Consider the following 15967-nt stretch of genomic DNA (forward strand, 5'->3'; position numbering starts at 1 on the left):
TCAATTCTTTGGGATATATGCCTGCAAACAGGATTGCCAGGTTATATGGTAATTCTCTTATTAGCTTTTTGAAGAACTGCCACACTGTTTTCTACAATGGCTGTACTAATTTACATTCTGATCAACAATGAATGAGTATTCCTATCTCCACATCCTATCCAACACTTATTATTTTCCTTAGTATTTTCCACTATAGTCATTCTTCTGGGTATGAAATGGTACCTCATTGCAGTTTTGATTTAATTTCCATAATGGCTAATGACATTGAGCATCTTTTCATTTGCTTTTCTATTTCCTTTGATACCATCTCTTTGACCAATGGATTACTTAGAAATGTGCTGTTTAGTATCAAAGTGTTTGGAGATTTTTCCTATCTTTCTGCTATTGATTTCTATTTTGATTCCATTGTAGTCAAAAAACATAGCCTATTTGATTACATTTCTTTTATATTTGTTGAGATTTGTTTTGTGGCCCAGGATATGTTCTATTTTTGTATATGGTCCATGGGCACTTGAAAAGAATGTGAATTCTGCTGTTGTTGGGTGGGGTGTTCTATTAATATCAATTACATTCTGTTGGTTGAAGGTGTCATTGAGCTCTTCTATATCCTTGCTGATTTTCTGCCTAGTTGTTTTATAAATCATTAAGAGAATAGTGTTGAAGTATCCAACTATATTTGTGTATTTTTCTACTTCTCCTGTCAGTTCTGTTAGTTTTTGCTTCATGAGTTTTGCAGCTCTGTTGTTTGGTGCACAGACATATAGGATTGCTATATATTCTTGGTCGATTGACTCTTTTAGCATTATACAAGGTCCCTTTCTATCCCTATCCCTGGTAATTTGCTCAGAAGTCTGAAACCACAGTGACTCTTGGACTATGTAGTTCTATCTACTGAACAGACCTGTGGTAGCAGAGTACCAACCCTCCCTATTTCACATTGCATACTCATCCTAAGTCCATACTACCTTCCCCATAACAGGGCATTTTGGGACAACCTAGGAGCCCCATAAGGGAGAGACAATGATTCACTGTTTGTGAATCAGGCAACATGTTTACTCATAGACATAGTGATAGCTGTTTGCATAACTGCCATAGAGGCCTAAAAGTGTTTATAGCCTCAATATTAAGGTTGAAGTCATATTTTATTCTTCAGTAAAACACACATTGGTAGGTTCTTACATAATTGAGAGTAAGTTTAAATTATTGGGCAATTATATCAAGAGGCTATTGCATTTCTAATAATGTCAGCCTCCTGTTTGATATCCATCAGTAACTTAAGACAAAAATGCCCACACAGATCATGAAGAAAGCATAAAGGCAGTAGTGTACTTTAAATGGCAAACAAGCTCTCAAAAAAAAATAATAATAATAAATAAAGTCCTGATTTGATTTCCTTGGTATAAATTTCCCTACCATGATTGATTTCAAGACACCAAGATGAGGTCACTGAACATGGAGATTGAAGAGATGCACACAGTTGGGTCTCTCAAGCAAGTAAAAGCAAGCACCTACATACCACTGCATCAAGGGAATGGAAAGAGGCCAGTATAAGGCAATCGGGAGTGACAAAGCAGTGGCAAACTGGCAGCACATACTCTATCTTAAAAAATCTCAATTCAAATTAAAAACAAAACAAAACAAAATGAAAACACTGAGAAAGATGGAGGTGGGTTTCCATTTTTTTACTCCAGAAGAAGATATGATCCAAATTCTTTAGCTTGGCATTCAAAATTCTTTACTCTTTGGTCCCTTCCTATCTTCCTAGTTTGTTTCTTGTTTTCTAGCGGTTGCTCTGTATAACCCAATCACACTGAATTGTTTGTGATTCCCTGAGCGTGTTTCTTTTATTCTGCACATATTATTCCCACCTCCTGGAATGCTCTTTCCTATCATCTTTCTAGAAATTTTCTCTTCCTTCTTTAATCCCAGATATCCCCTTGCTCTGCCCCAGCAATCCACAATGGTCTCTGTGCTCCCATGGAATAATTTGCAGGATTGTATATCAGCATTTTTTTATGCTCTATTGTAACTTCATTTGTCTGTTGTTCTTTCCCACAAGACTGAAAGGTCCTTGAAGATGGAAATTTTGTCTTATCACCTCTGTATTTTCATTTATTTTGAGCAGAGCCAGGCTTACAGCAGGAGCTCAGTAAATACATAAATGAATGTTTATGAATAAATAATAATAATAATAGCCTACTCTTATATGTCCCATACCATGTGACAAAAACTGTTTTAATCACTTTACATATATTAACTAATGGCAGAGAGGATTTAAGAGATTTGCATAACAATGTCACATAGCTAGTAAGCGATAGAGCTGGGATTTAGCTGCATCAGACTTTTTTTCATCTCTTGGCTTTCTGACTCCCCCCAAATTGGTAGCAATCATGGGAAAACAAACACTTCCAAGTACATTTGTGATGCAGGAGCTATTTGCCCTCACTGTCCTATTATGCAGGTTGCTCAGGGACCATTAGCTCTCTGGATGAGGCTGCTACCATGGGGAATTTACAGATAAAAGCAATGTGTTTAATTAAATTGTTGTCTAACACACCCACCCACCATAAATGGATGCTGGCAACAGAGAGCACCTCTCTCTGCTGCTGCCAGAATCCTGCCACAGGTCATTAACATCTTGATAGATTTGATGCAGTTTTCAGCCCAAGTGCTGTCACCCACAGACAAAGGCAAGTCTCGCTGAGCTTTGAGCTGTCTGAAGGCCACAGAGGTAGCACTCACCAGACAGACCCTGCTAGTACTGGAGAAGGACCTCAACCAGTGGATGAATCCATCAGAATTAAATCTGAGCCAAGACCATGATAGGTGCTGAGCTCCTCCCACATGCCAGACCAGATACTGTGCTAAGCAGAGATGAGTTGGGCAGAGGTGAATCAAAAGTAGGCCTTATCTGAAGAAATGCTTTATTCATAATACACTCAATGAACCACAATGCAGGATAATGTGAGCACAAAGAAGGGAAAGCAGATTATTCTTGTTGAATTAATATGGAAAGGCTTTATTGGACACAGTGTCTCTGACTGACAGGAAAGATTTGGTCCAGCAGGAGGTGGGAAGGCAGACAAGACAGAGGAAACTAGTTGAGTACTATCATGATTCCACGCATTGTGTCAGGAATTTGCAGGGAACAGCAGGATGTTCAAAGTGACTGATACAATTTGTTAAGGGGAGGAATGGTTTAAAAAAAAAAAAAAAAGGCTGGAGTGGGAAACTCAGTTCAAGGCATGAAGGACCTTGAGGAAATGCCAGACAAGGATAGAAGTAGAGGGTACCCACTAAAGGCCTGGAGCCATGAACATGAGAGTCATCTGGATCTGTGCTTCTCAAACTTTAACATGCATCAGAATCACCTGGGGATCTTGTGAAAATGCAAGTACAGTTTCTGTAGGGCTGGAGTGGGGCCAGAGATTGGGTATAATTAACAAGCTCCCAGTTGATGCCTGTACTGCTGATCCCAGGACCACACTTTGAGTAGCAAAAGTCTAGAACAGATGGAAGCATGAAAAAATGAATAGGTTTGGATAGGAGACTTATTTCAGAGAGTTACCTTAAGTTGCATGTACTTTTATCATTCAGTTCCTTGTGACTAAACATGATTAGAAATCACTGATTTTGAAGTTTTTCATCTTTGTATTTTTAAATTATTCGTAGTGTTTTTCATTCAGAAGTAATTCAGCGCATAGCCCATCAGCAGTGCCCACCATTCCCTACATGTACATGACTTTTTAGTCAATTCTGGGCAAAGACTAAATACAGTCAAATGAACTGTACAATCCAGAGACAGATCTGGAGAGGAAAAGAGGTAAAGTTCTCTGAACCTGTCCAATGAGTCTCTGACCTTCCTCCCTGCAACAAAAGGACAATCAACAGAGAAACCAGACACAGGTGCAAAGATCATTTAACCAATTTACACTGCAGCAATTGCTGTGTCCAGAGATGAAAAATCACAAAAGGCAGCAAGAGCAGTGTCATGAGAAGACAGCCAGGCTGGGAGAGAGGTCTCAGGAAGTCAAGTGCACTCAGTAACCCTTAGCAGTGATTGCCCTTGGCCAGGTCATTTAATCTCTGGGTTTCTTCACCCATAAAATAAAGCCAATAATTACTCCCTGCCTTCTGTCAAGGGTCTGCCTGAGTATCAAATGAGATAGTGCGTGTAAACACGAACACATGCAGGATTGATTAGGGGACCTGTGTCCTGCAAAAAGGCACCCTCCACCTGGAAAAGGATCCCTGGAGCCCTGGTCCTCATCTCTCCCTTGTCTCCAAAGAAGCTTCTCTTTTTATTTAAACATCTGAAATGGCACTTTCTTTTGAGAAATCTTTCTAAATTAAGCAGAGATGATCTGCATACTTCCACTTACCCCACATAGTCCAAAAAACAGAATTCAAAATTTATCCAACACGTTTCTACCAGAGGATGCACAGTGGGACCTGTGGGGAGATGCCAAGTATGCAGAGACAGCTCTTTTGTGCCAGGAGGCTACAATCTAATAGTGAGGCACATATGGAATCTTTGCATAATAGTAAAAGGACTATTTTAGCAAGAGTCAGGCAGCATAATGTGTTGGCGCCCTTGCTCTGCTCTTTAGAGCTATGTTACCCTCCTGAGCCTTGATCTCCTCATCTGTAAAATGGAGATAACTTTTCCTACCTCAGGCAATTGCTATGAAGATTAATTCAAATGAAGAAGAGCATTTTTTAAACTATGACATGCTATAGAAATATTACTTTTATTGTTATCAAATACTATATGTGGAATGCTTTATATATTTTCATTTCTCTTTCCAAACATGAACTCTTCCTCTGCCCTACTAGTAAATATGCTTTATTCTGTGCTTCCGTTGCAAAAGAATGATAATAAAACCTTAAGTTGGTGTAGCCTTTTACTGGAGTTGGAAAGTAATTGTCCAATAGTAGGTAAATGAGTAATCTTAAAAAAACTACATGACAACCAGGAAAAAAATGCTTAGGTCTTAAAAATAAAGAAGGAAAAAAAATGAGAGAAGTGCCATTTAGAGAAGATCATTAATCTCCTCTTAGCCTTTTAGCTAAGATCAAGTTTAGAGAAGATCATCAAAATTATACCAATATAATGACAAATGCATGGAAAGCACTCATCACAATGCTGGATACATCTTAAGTGCTTAATAAATGTTAGTATTAATATTAATATTATAACAACCTTTAACAAAAATGCTTGAAGAAAATCTGTAATGATATATACCACAAATTAACAGTGGTTGTACATCTGTCAAGAACAATGATATTCTAATGGACCAAAGAACATATTAAAACCAATTCACTAATTTAAAAAAAAGGCAAAACCTACCTGAGTAGACAGAGCTACACAGACAGTAAGCAGTAGATCCAGAATTCAAACCCAGGTCTTCTGATTCCAAATTCAGGGCTCTTTCTATAACACCAGGCTGCCTCTTTGACTCTACTTTTATCCTACTGTCTGTATGTTTGACTGGAATAGTTAATTAGATTTCACTTAATTACCATACCAAAGTCCTGGTATAGAACCTGGGATAGAAACCAGGTGGGGTGGGGGTAAAGTGTGCAATGAAACATCTCATAAGCATTTTCACAAAGATGAAGAGCAAGAATTACTTGATCCCAGCTACCACAGGCAGGTCTTCTAAGAGGAACAAGAACAATCTCCTACCACTTACCACTAATGTGCCTTCTTAACCATCATTGATAAAGGCATCTTGAGTACATTCTGCTGAAGAACTACTTCACTGTCATCATCTTACGTTTCTGTAGACTCTGTAGAGTGTCAAAATGTTCTGCTGGGCACTGACTTAATAGATCACTTATAAAAGGGTACACATGATTTATTTTAAAACTACTTTCCCAGAAGGGCCAAGAAGGAGTGTGAGATGAGGAGATAAAGTTGGGGAAAACCCCTATCTTACTAGCTGAAGAGGCAGATTAAGCTCCTCGATGGGCTGGGCTGGCAGCCTGGTCCTAGCGTGAGACTTCTTAGGGTATTTATGGTTTCAGCTAATTTGGGATCTAGCTGGGGTTAATGGCCATGCCTCTCCAATCCTCTTCTGGGCCTCTCTTTCCATCTTCTTTGTATGCTCTTCCCAAGGGCCTTAAAACTAATTTTCTAATTTCATTGAATGAAATATCTGTATCAGTTAAGAATGTCATGAAACTGCTCACCTGAATCGCTTTAGGCAACATCCCTTGGAAAATGCCTTTATTGATTTAAAATATTCATATGCCCTTAGCTTTTTTAGAAGGTAATTTTCTAAGAAAATAGCATGTCAGGATTACTGCTCCTTTTGAAAAACTATTTTTGCAGATAGTATCTGGACCCATATGTCAAACTAGCCAGAATCATATGGACGATCTATGGATACGTCACACACATTTTTTTCCAAATATGAACTCAATAAGATCTGTAATAGGTGGATGACAAGATTGTTGATAAAACTGAGATTGGGTGCACAAAGTTCTTTCTACCAAATTTGTCATACAACGGTTTTTCAATAAAGGGCCATTGTTTCCTCCTATACCTCTAATGGTGGCAAATCAGTACACCAGTTTCCCAGGCCAAAACCCAAGAGTTCCCCCAGACTCCTTCCTCACAGACAATCAAAACACAAATCCCAGTTCTGACAGTTAACAATTTATTGCATCGGCTCAGAAAGCACCTTTCGATATCTGCTCTAGGAAACACAATGAATTACTTTAAGCATTTCTCCTTTAAAGCAAGTGGCTTACACTTTCACAGTAGAGGGCGCTAGAGGGATATTGCAGGAGGAAAAGGCTTAAAACTTCCAGCCAAGACTGGGGGTCAGCAGTGTGGATGTGAGAAGAGCTAGTGCAGGCTGCCCCGGCGTGGACTCAGAACGCAATCCCTCTGCAGCCTTGCAGCTTCTGCCTGGCAATAATCTTTCTGCAGCTGCCTGCCTCTGTTCATCAATGAAAAGAGTGATCTTTTCCTGAATTGGAAAATAGTTTTCAAACGCTGGAAGAATATATTCTCAATGTTTTTGTGCTATTACAATGCTACAGACATAGAAACACTTTTAAGTTTAATCTGCATTATTACATAGTCTCCACTGATTTCTTAAGATTATACAATCAACATAACAATAATCAAACTCTGATTTGTGGCATTTGCTAATTCCCATAAACACTGCCCTCATAGTCAATTTCAAACTACCAACATGACATCAGTGAATGCAGAGGTGGGAAGAGATAGGCAGTAGCACACCATTATATAGTGTTTCTACCATACAAATAGAACAGGTATATATAACCCAAGAGCTTACATAACAGTAAAAATGCAGTAGTATAATCAGGAAGTGATGTGTTTTGAAATTTGTTACCTTTGTTTTCAATTTAATTTATTTAATGGTAATTTTATATAATTTAACTTTAAAAATTAACAACTGGCCCTCAAAATTCCTGGAAGTTTACCAATTGCCTCTCACAAGCCAGTATGAAAATGGCAAATATTGTGCAAACTCCTTTTCCCTTCTTCTGTGCAATTCCTAATAACTATCTTTATTTTTCATTGTCCAATTTCATGTGAGGTTTGTACTTTATAAATAAGCCACCTCTAATCATTTTATAGAAAACAGACAAATTTATGGCAAATAAACTATTCTTTTTTTAACTTGAGATAAATAGAAACTCATGGCATGATTTGAATAAGATGCATTTGTATTTTAACCTGGATCTTTTAAGAACTGAAAAGTCTTAAAGACCAAAGAAACTGGTCTTGGTGGAGCATGGGTGTTTTGGGGAATGAAAAGGAAGAGATGTGGTCATATCTGAGAAAAGAGAGAACTCCTCCAAAACTCTAGAATCTTACCACAGTGGAAGCTACCTTCTGGTAGTCCTGGCCCCACTTAGGACACTAGCACAGATTAAGGAACTCCTTAAGAATAAGTAAAAGACAATCAATTATAGTACAAGAGTACTAAAAAATCAGCCTCTAGGAGTCTAACCAACCTTGACCAAAGATTGAACTAGGCTTATCAATTTCCTCCCCTCTGCATTCTACTGCTCTTTGGAAAAAATTCATAACCCATTCAGCCTCAAGACTAATGCAGAAGGTGCTTTCTTGCTCTCTCAATTATACGATCTTCAACTGGCCACTTCTTTTACCCCAGACTCTGTTTCTTATAATTAAAAAGGAATCATGAAGCCAGCAAGGTTGTAGTGAAGATAAAGCAAGTTCACAGACATGAAAATACTTTGCAATGTGCTATTAATGTGCATAAAGCCTTATTACTTCTGTCACACACACACACAAAAAGTGTTAGGCTTGAAGATACAACACTGAGTGGTTGGTGGTGTGGGGGGGGAGTCAGTCTACATTGCAGGCTCTGTAATCCATGAAGACTGAATGGATGGGAATTTTTCTATTTTTTTAAAGAAAAGGGGGAAGTGGGACAGGAGTAGTAACAGGGCCTTATTTTTTTCTGAGCCTATGCATTTATTTATTAAATTTAGGTTTTTGTTTTGTTTTATTTTGCTGTTATTGTTTTGGGGTTTTGTTTTTTTGTTTTTGTTCTTGTTTGTTTTGTTTGTTCTTGTCTTTCTCTATGCTGATGCACTACAATCTCCAGTCAAACAAACAAAAAAGGCAAAAGTGAAAATTCATTCAGAGCCTTCATGCACGCTCCTTCTGACAAAGGGCCTCTTATCTGTTGCCAAGTCATGATGACTAGGAGACTCATTCACTTAGTTCAGATGCCTGAACTGTCTTGTTCATGACTGGTTGATTTTTCCATTGCAACAAGGAGTTCTGACCCAGCTATTAAGGCTTAACAGACAAAGAAAAGAAACTGGAAAATTCTTACTAAGGTAGGAAAGACTGAAGTCAGATCTTTTCTTGACACTAGCTGTTAATGGGGAGCAGGGACTAGAGTATTTTGGCAGAGAGGAAGAACAAAAAAGAAAAAAAAAAAAAACACCAAAGACCTAGTACTTACAGAAGAGAAATGAGGTGCAAAGTATGCATCTTCTCCTATTGTCTTTCATTTAAGTAGATAAACATGAAATAAAGAGAAATAGGAAACTAGTTGCAGGTAGACCTTTCCTACTCTTCCAACTTCCTACTAGGTTTGGAGTTGGATTCTCATTTTGGGTCTTTGGGGTACAGCTGTTCATACTTGTCCAAAAACCATTGATTTTAACAATTGAATTAGGCAGGATTCACTAGGGAAAGAGAACCGACAGGTGATTTCTGTAAATATTATGAGATTTAATAAAAATTGTCTCATGCAACTGTCGGAGTGCACAAGTCTAAATTCCGTAGGGCAGGATGCAAACTGGGAACTCTAAGGAAAGTTTCAATGAATTCCCCAGGAGAAGCTGGCTGACTGAAGTAGAGACAGAAATTCTCTCTTCTGACTGCTTAAATCATCACTTCTTTTAAAGTCTTCAACTGATTGGATGAGACATCTCTCTTTGTTGAAGACAGTCTCCTCAGTTGATTGTAGATGTAATCAGCTATAGACACACTCAACTGATGATTTAAGTCCACAAAATGTCCTCACAGAAACAGTCAGGCTAGTGCTTGGGTAACCAAACAACTGAACACCATCACCTGGCAAAGTTGACACATGAACCTAACTGTCACACCAGTCATTCCAGTTGATGTGAATTCAAGTACACAATAAATGTCAATGCAGATAATACAATCTAACTTATCTCTGGACAATTCATATCTATAGGCTTTTATAATAACTGAACAAAAACAATCAAACAAAAACAAGGCAAACTTCTACACCAATAAAACCAATTAAAATATGCACTCTTAAAGAAATTTTTGATTCTGTTATTTGAGAAGTCAAAAACAACCACACATGCATTCTTCCTTATGAGTGAGATGCAATACAGAAACAAAGTAGGTAAGCATTTGACCTTCTGATTTGACCTTCAGAATCTATGTAAACATCTGTACTAATCAAGGCAGACTTTTCATTTGCACAATTCAAATTTTACTCTGTGGATGGGGGCTTGAGTAAGAGAAGGAAATGAAGTATGGGTTGGTAAAAGTGAGTTAATGAAAAGTCTAAATTATATACTTTCCTTTGTATTAGAGGCAAATCAGAGATAAATGGAGATTGAGAGAATCAAAATAAAGGCAGAGGCTACTGCAGACTGGCCTTTTACCAGTAGTTAGTACTTGTGAACAAAGGAGGACACTAATTTCTATTGAAAATCCACTATGTGCTAGACACTTTGCTAGGAATTTTACCCATGTCATCTGGTCTCATCCTCAAAAGAACAAGAACTCTTCAGATACTATCATCATCTCCATTTTATAGATGAGGAAATAACAGTCCAGTAACTGACAGACAAGTTGGTTGTAAAAGTTAATTCCCATTCAATTCTTGGAATCAAGTTGAAATAATAGTATACATGGTGGTCAGCAGGACTCATGGCTGATCTAGTTCTACTTCCCATTGATTGAGGGAATTGTTCTGTTAGTCTGGATGGTTCAACATGCAAATGTTACCCTCCTGTAAATTATTCAAAAAAGTTGTTCTTAAAGAGTAAATGACTCTTCTCTCAAGGTGTAGGAGTTGCTGAGCTTCACTTTTGGAATATTTGGTGATCAGGTTACCAAACCTGGAAATAGAACTTACTGAGCTCTTTAAGTATCTGCAGTTCTAATAGTATTATCCATTTAATGTTACTGAACTTTATAGTAGAAAATAGTTGTCCCCTTCCCTGATTATATAAATATTTCACTTACCATCATAAAGTCCATGGTATTATTAATGTTCTGGTGGTGAAGAAAGGGCCACACAGACACTAGGCTCTCTGAGCAGTAAAGAAAGGTAACTGTGCTGTGTAATCTGTGCTGGTTTGGAGCCATTATGTATACCAGAAAAGCTATGTTATTTTAATCCATTCTTTTGAGGGCAGACCTATTGTGGGTGGTACCTTTTGATAAGGTTTTTTCCATGGAGATGTAACCCAGCCCATTAAGGTGGGTCTTAATCCCCTTGCTGGAATCCTCTATGAGAGGATAAGAGACAGATGAAAATCAGAGAGCTCAGAGAAGCTGAGAGAGAAACACCCACGGATATTTGGAGATAGCCATTTGGAAACCATGGCCCAAGAGAGAAGGACCAGCAGAAATCATGTGCCATCCCATGTGTGATGGTTAGGTTCATGTGTCAACTTGACCAGGTGATGGTGCCCAGTTGTTTGGTCAAGCAAGCACTTGCCTAACCATTACTGCAAGGGCATTTCATGGCTGGTTAATAAACCAGAAGGCTGGTTTATTAAATCATTAGTCAATTGGTTGCATCTGTGGCTGATTACATCGATGATCAACTAAGGGAATGTCTTCCACAATGAAAGAATCCAATCAGTTGGATTTAATCCAATCAGTTGAAGGCTTTTAAGGGAGAAGAGAGAGCTTTCATTTTTTCTTCGGCCAGCCAGAATCCCCTGGGGAGTTCATTGAAGACCTTTATCAGAGTTGCCAGCTCACAGCCTATGCTACGGAATTTGAACTTGTGCATCCCCATGGGTGCATGAGACACTTTTATAAAATCTCATATTTACACATATCTCCTGTTGGTTCCTTTTCCCCATGGAACACTGACTAATACAGTATGGGACAGAGGAACCCTGGATGCCAGCAGCATCTCCTCACAGAAGGTATCTGTGTCTTGATGCCTTAACTTGGACAATTCCATGGCCTTAGTACTGTAAATTTGTAGCCTAATAAATCCCCATTGAAAAAAGCCAACCCATTTCTGGTGTTGTTGCATTCTGGCAGCTTTAGCAAACTGGAACAGCATACATCCTCACTGTAGCAAAACTAATAAAAGTACTTATAGCTATGATAATACTTCCATGAGAATGAAGATAGTCATTTTATATTGGAAGCAACAAGGACTTAAGCACTAGATTTGGTTTTTATTCTAACTGGATAAATGGCTTGCCATCTTTATACTGAATTGTTTCTCTGGTTTTCTGCTCATATGATTGTATGAAAAATAAAATTCAAATTCTATGTATTGACCTCATTCTCCTATCTAGTCCTCCTTTATTTTGTACTCAGAGTGGGATGGTTGGTGGCCTAAAGTGGTTAGAGGGAGAGTACCCATAAGGGAGAGAGATGAGAACCAGAGAGATCAGTTAGGAGGCTAACACAATCGTCTTCGACAGAAATGCTGATGGCCTGACCTCAGGTATCACACTGATGGACCCGCCTGAAAAAAAATAGGGGTCAAATCTGGTCATATCATCAACTATGGGGCACCAGGAAACTATTCTCCCTAACTGGATAAGTCAATCAATTATTTTACATAGAAAACAAGAAATTCCTCCACTAGTCCACTATTCTCTTATAGTGTTACTCAAGGAAAATGCTGTAATTCCACTGCCCTTCACTTGGCCATAACTACTCACTCAGTCAAGAGCCAGAAGCCTTGAACGGTTTCTCCAGAAGTCTCTGCAATGTGGCCTTTCAGGTCTTCTATGGCAGTCTCAATGGCCCCAGGCTGAGTAGGAAGAAGAAAACAACCTTGTTTAGAGAAACTGAGCCCTCTTTATGCTTATGATTAGTTAGTATATCCCAGCAGCAGCTACAGAAAGCTAACCAGGAAAGAAATTGTTCTTTTAGTTGCCTATTTTTCTAGGTACTTCCCACAGGGAGCTTAGTCTTGAACTCTAGTATTAATTAAATCAATTTCTTTAGGTAGGATGAAAGTGATCCAAGGCCTATCTCCATAATCTTACCCAGACTTTCTTCATAGAAATGAAGACAGCCATTTTCAGAGGACAAGTTTTTCTGAGCAGATATACTTAGAAAATTCAAAGCATTTAGCAATCTATATGTTTTTAAATCAAACCTTTCCTCTCTTCAGAAAGCACATGGCAATAAACACAAATAAGCAACCTTCTTCCAACACTCTGACCACAAATTTTAACTGACTGTGGGAGATGAACTCTTTCTGTCTCTTCATTTCTCTTTCTTCAGACTTCTCTAAGCAGATGTTCCTATTTATGGGTCTAGCTCTAGTTTAAAGATTGATGAACTCCTCTCCTAATAAGAATCTCAGACTCTCTACCTCAATGATTCTTAAACTTCAGTGCACATAGAATCACCTAGAGTGTGTGTTAAAATACAGATTTTGTGCTCCATCCCCAGACTTTCTGATTCAGTAGGTTTAGGGTAGAGCCTGAGAATTTGCATTTTTAACAAAATCCCCAAGTGATGTTGGTGGTGGGGTGTTCCGGCTTTTGTAAATAGGGTTTATTAGGTTGCAAATTTATGGTTCTAAGGCCATAAAAGTGTCCAAACCAAGGCATGAACAAGAAGATACCTTCACTGAAGAAAGGCCAATGGTGTCCGGAACACTTCTGTCAGCTGGGAAGTCACGTAGCTGACATCTGCTGGTCCTTTGCTCCCAGATTGCATTTCAAAATGGCTTTCCCCAAAAGGTCTCTGGGCTTCTATCTCTGTTAGCTTCTCTCAGCTCTCTGCTTGGTTCTCCTGGGGCATTTCTCTCTAAGCATCTGGGAGTCCTCTCTTAACTTCTCTGGGGCAAACTTTGAGCTTCATCTCTTAACTTAGCATCTCCAAATGTCTTTCTGTCTGCATCTCCAAGCATCTCTCTGTCTATGTCAGCTCTTTCAGTTCTGTATTTCCTGGCTTAGCATATCCCAGGGCGTTTCATCTCTCTGCTCTCTGTGTGAGCTCTCTTTAAAAGACTCCAGGAAAGGATTAGCCCTACCTGAAATTGGGTGGGTCACATCTCCATGGAAACAATCTAATCAAAAGGTCCTACCCCCACAAGATTGGATTGAAAGAACATGGCTTCTGGGGTCCATAACAGCCCCAAACCAGCAAAAAGTAAGAATTTAAACAGATACGTTGCAAACTCAGGAGAGTAGGAATTAATTGAATAGAGTAATTCCTTGGTCAAACATTTTATCTTATTTATAAATCTTAGAATTTAGCACAGAAGGTAGTCTATTGAAGAAAAAGTAAAAAATGTAAATAAATAAACAAAAAAGTAACCATAATTTTACTGCTCAAAATTAACCAAACTTATTATTGAATGTGCACATTTTGGAGCAAAACCTTCTCTATCCTTTTTTTTTACATGTGCAAATTATTATACAAAAATCTGATTATAATCCAATACATTCTTAAATCAATAAATATACTTCTCTAGCATCATTTTTAGAGGCTCCATAATATTCCACAATGGTGATGTACTACAATTTATTTAACTTTTGTTGGGTGTTTAGGTAGTTTCCTGTTTTAAACTGGAAAGGGAAGTTATTCCTTGGCTTACTGTGGCAAGATGGCCAGGATTAGACACACGAAGCTATAATATGGAGCATTATTGGTGATAGGCTTCAGGCTGGATTTGCACAAGATTGACTAATATGGAAATCTAAATTCATGCAGGGAAAACAAGAGACATTTTTAACATGACAACATCATACATTAGATCACATCTTTTGATAGCAGGTCATTGAAGAATTCATTCTGGCCCCTAAAGCCTTTTTAGTTCTTTTATGAGTCAGTGTGGGATGTTGCTCCCTCCTCTCAAACTTCCATCATTCAGCAGCAGCTTTCTGCTCAGAGCCAGAAGGGCCTTAGAGAATACGTAATGCAAACCCTGAAGTCCATAAAGGAGAAGTGACCTGTCCAAGGTCAGACAGCAATGTAGGGGCCATGCTGAGACCAAAGCTGGTTCTGTAATCCAGGATTCCTGATTTATGACCTTGAAAAATGATTGAAAGGTCATGCTAATGAAGGTTTAAACCATTTGCCAATGATCTGTTTAGATAAACTTTTCTTTCTGCCTTAGTTCATCTTCTGTTATTGCTTAGACATATCTAAAAAAGGCCTAGTGCCTTCTGTGAACAAAAGTTCCCCTCAAGGCTAATAACTTGAGGTATATTATGATAATCACTTTAGTTGTGGAGACTGATATTCAAAAGCAACTTCTTATGAAAGGAGCAGTAGTTAATCCTCATGGGGAGAGATATTTTTAAACTCCCTGTAGGACTCTATATTTGCAGATACCTTATCAGAAAGTTGAAAGCGATTAGGGATGGGGAATTATCTCTAAATTTATACTTAAGAATGTAAATTACATACAAACTAATGGGACTAAAACTATTTGATCTTTTAATATTTAATTAATGGTTCCCCATGGCCTTTTTATAGCCTGTGTTCTATTGTGAGCAACAAGACTTTAATAAGCAGGTTCAGGACTTCCCATTGTGTAGCAAGATGTCATTGCTTCCATGACACTAATTTGGCTTTCATACTCTCTCCCATTCCCTCTTCTCTTGCTGTAGGGTTCCCTGTGTCTTGCTCTTGCACTGGGTACAACTAAATATATTAGTTGAATTGTTATTGCCTGTGTGAGCTTCTTTCTGGTCTAGAAATTAGATATCTCACTGAGCAAAGTTTTTCTACTCTACATCTTCCACTGAAATCCCTTGAAAATAGTAATAAAGATGAATTTTCTTTCTGGGAGCAGATACTTAAGCAATAACGAGATAAGATGAATTTCGTTCTTTCCCAGGGCAAGAAAAGTTTACTCGGACTTAACAAATCACATCTAATTTAGAGCTGGGTTTTTTACCTTATGTATTCACCGGCCATGATGAAACCCATAAGATAGATCTTATTGTCTCTGAGTCTTTAGGGGCACTTCTTTCTATACTATCCCCTCCTCTCACTGTCTATCTAAAGAATCCAGTGCATGGTAAAAATTATCGATTGACATGGATATTGTTTGTGTGACTAGTCTACGGCTATTCTAGCTCAAAAGAAAATGTAAGGGAATGAACACACGTGTCTTTGAAATGCTCTTAATAGGTTTGCTTTGACTGAAGTTATTCAGTGCTAAACTGTTAGAAAGAATATTGCCTGTTATACTATGTAATGACTCATAAATAAGGATCCTGCTTAATATAT

At 38.2% G+C, this 15967-nt stretch overlaps 1 protein-coding gene and 1 long non-coding RNA gene across 2 annotated transcripts in view; one reads left to right on the top strand and one right to left on the bottom strand.

Annotated features, from left to right (window-relative positions):
- Nucleotides 1-15967, bottom strand: part of TPRG1 (tumor protein p63 regulated 1) — a 124171-nt gene that overhangs the window by 99817 nt on the left and 8387 nt on the right. The window contains exon 2 of the mRNA XM_037844653.1: nt 12430-12521. Coding sequence (XP_037700581.1) covers nt 12430-12521 — 92 coding nt within the window. The remainder of the gene's footprint in view (nt 1-12429; nt 12522-15967) is intronic.
- LOC119540773 overlaps nt 1-15967 on the top strand; it is an 87022-nt gene that overhangs the window by 59757 nt on the left and 11298 nt on the right. The window lies entirely within an intron of this gene.

The sequence above is a fragment of the Choloepus didactylus genome, chromosome 1 (genome assembly GCF_015220235.1).
Source record: "Choloepus didactylus isolate mChoDid1 chromosome 1, mChoDid1.pri, whole genome shotgun sequence".
NCBI classification, from domain to species: Eukaryota; Metazoa; Chordata; class Mammalia; order Pilosa; family Megalonychidae; genus Choloepus; species Choloepus didactylus.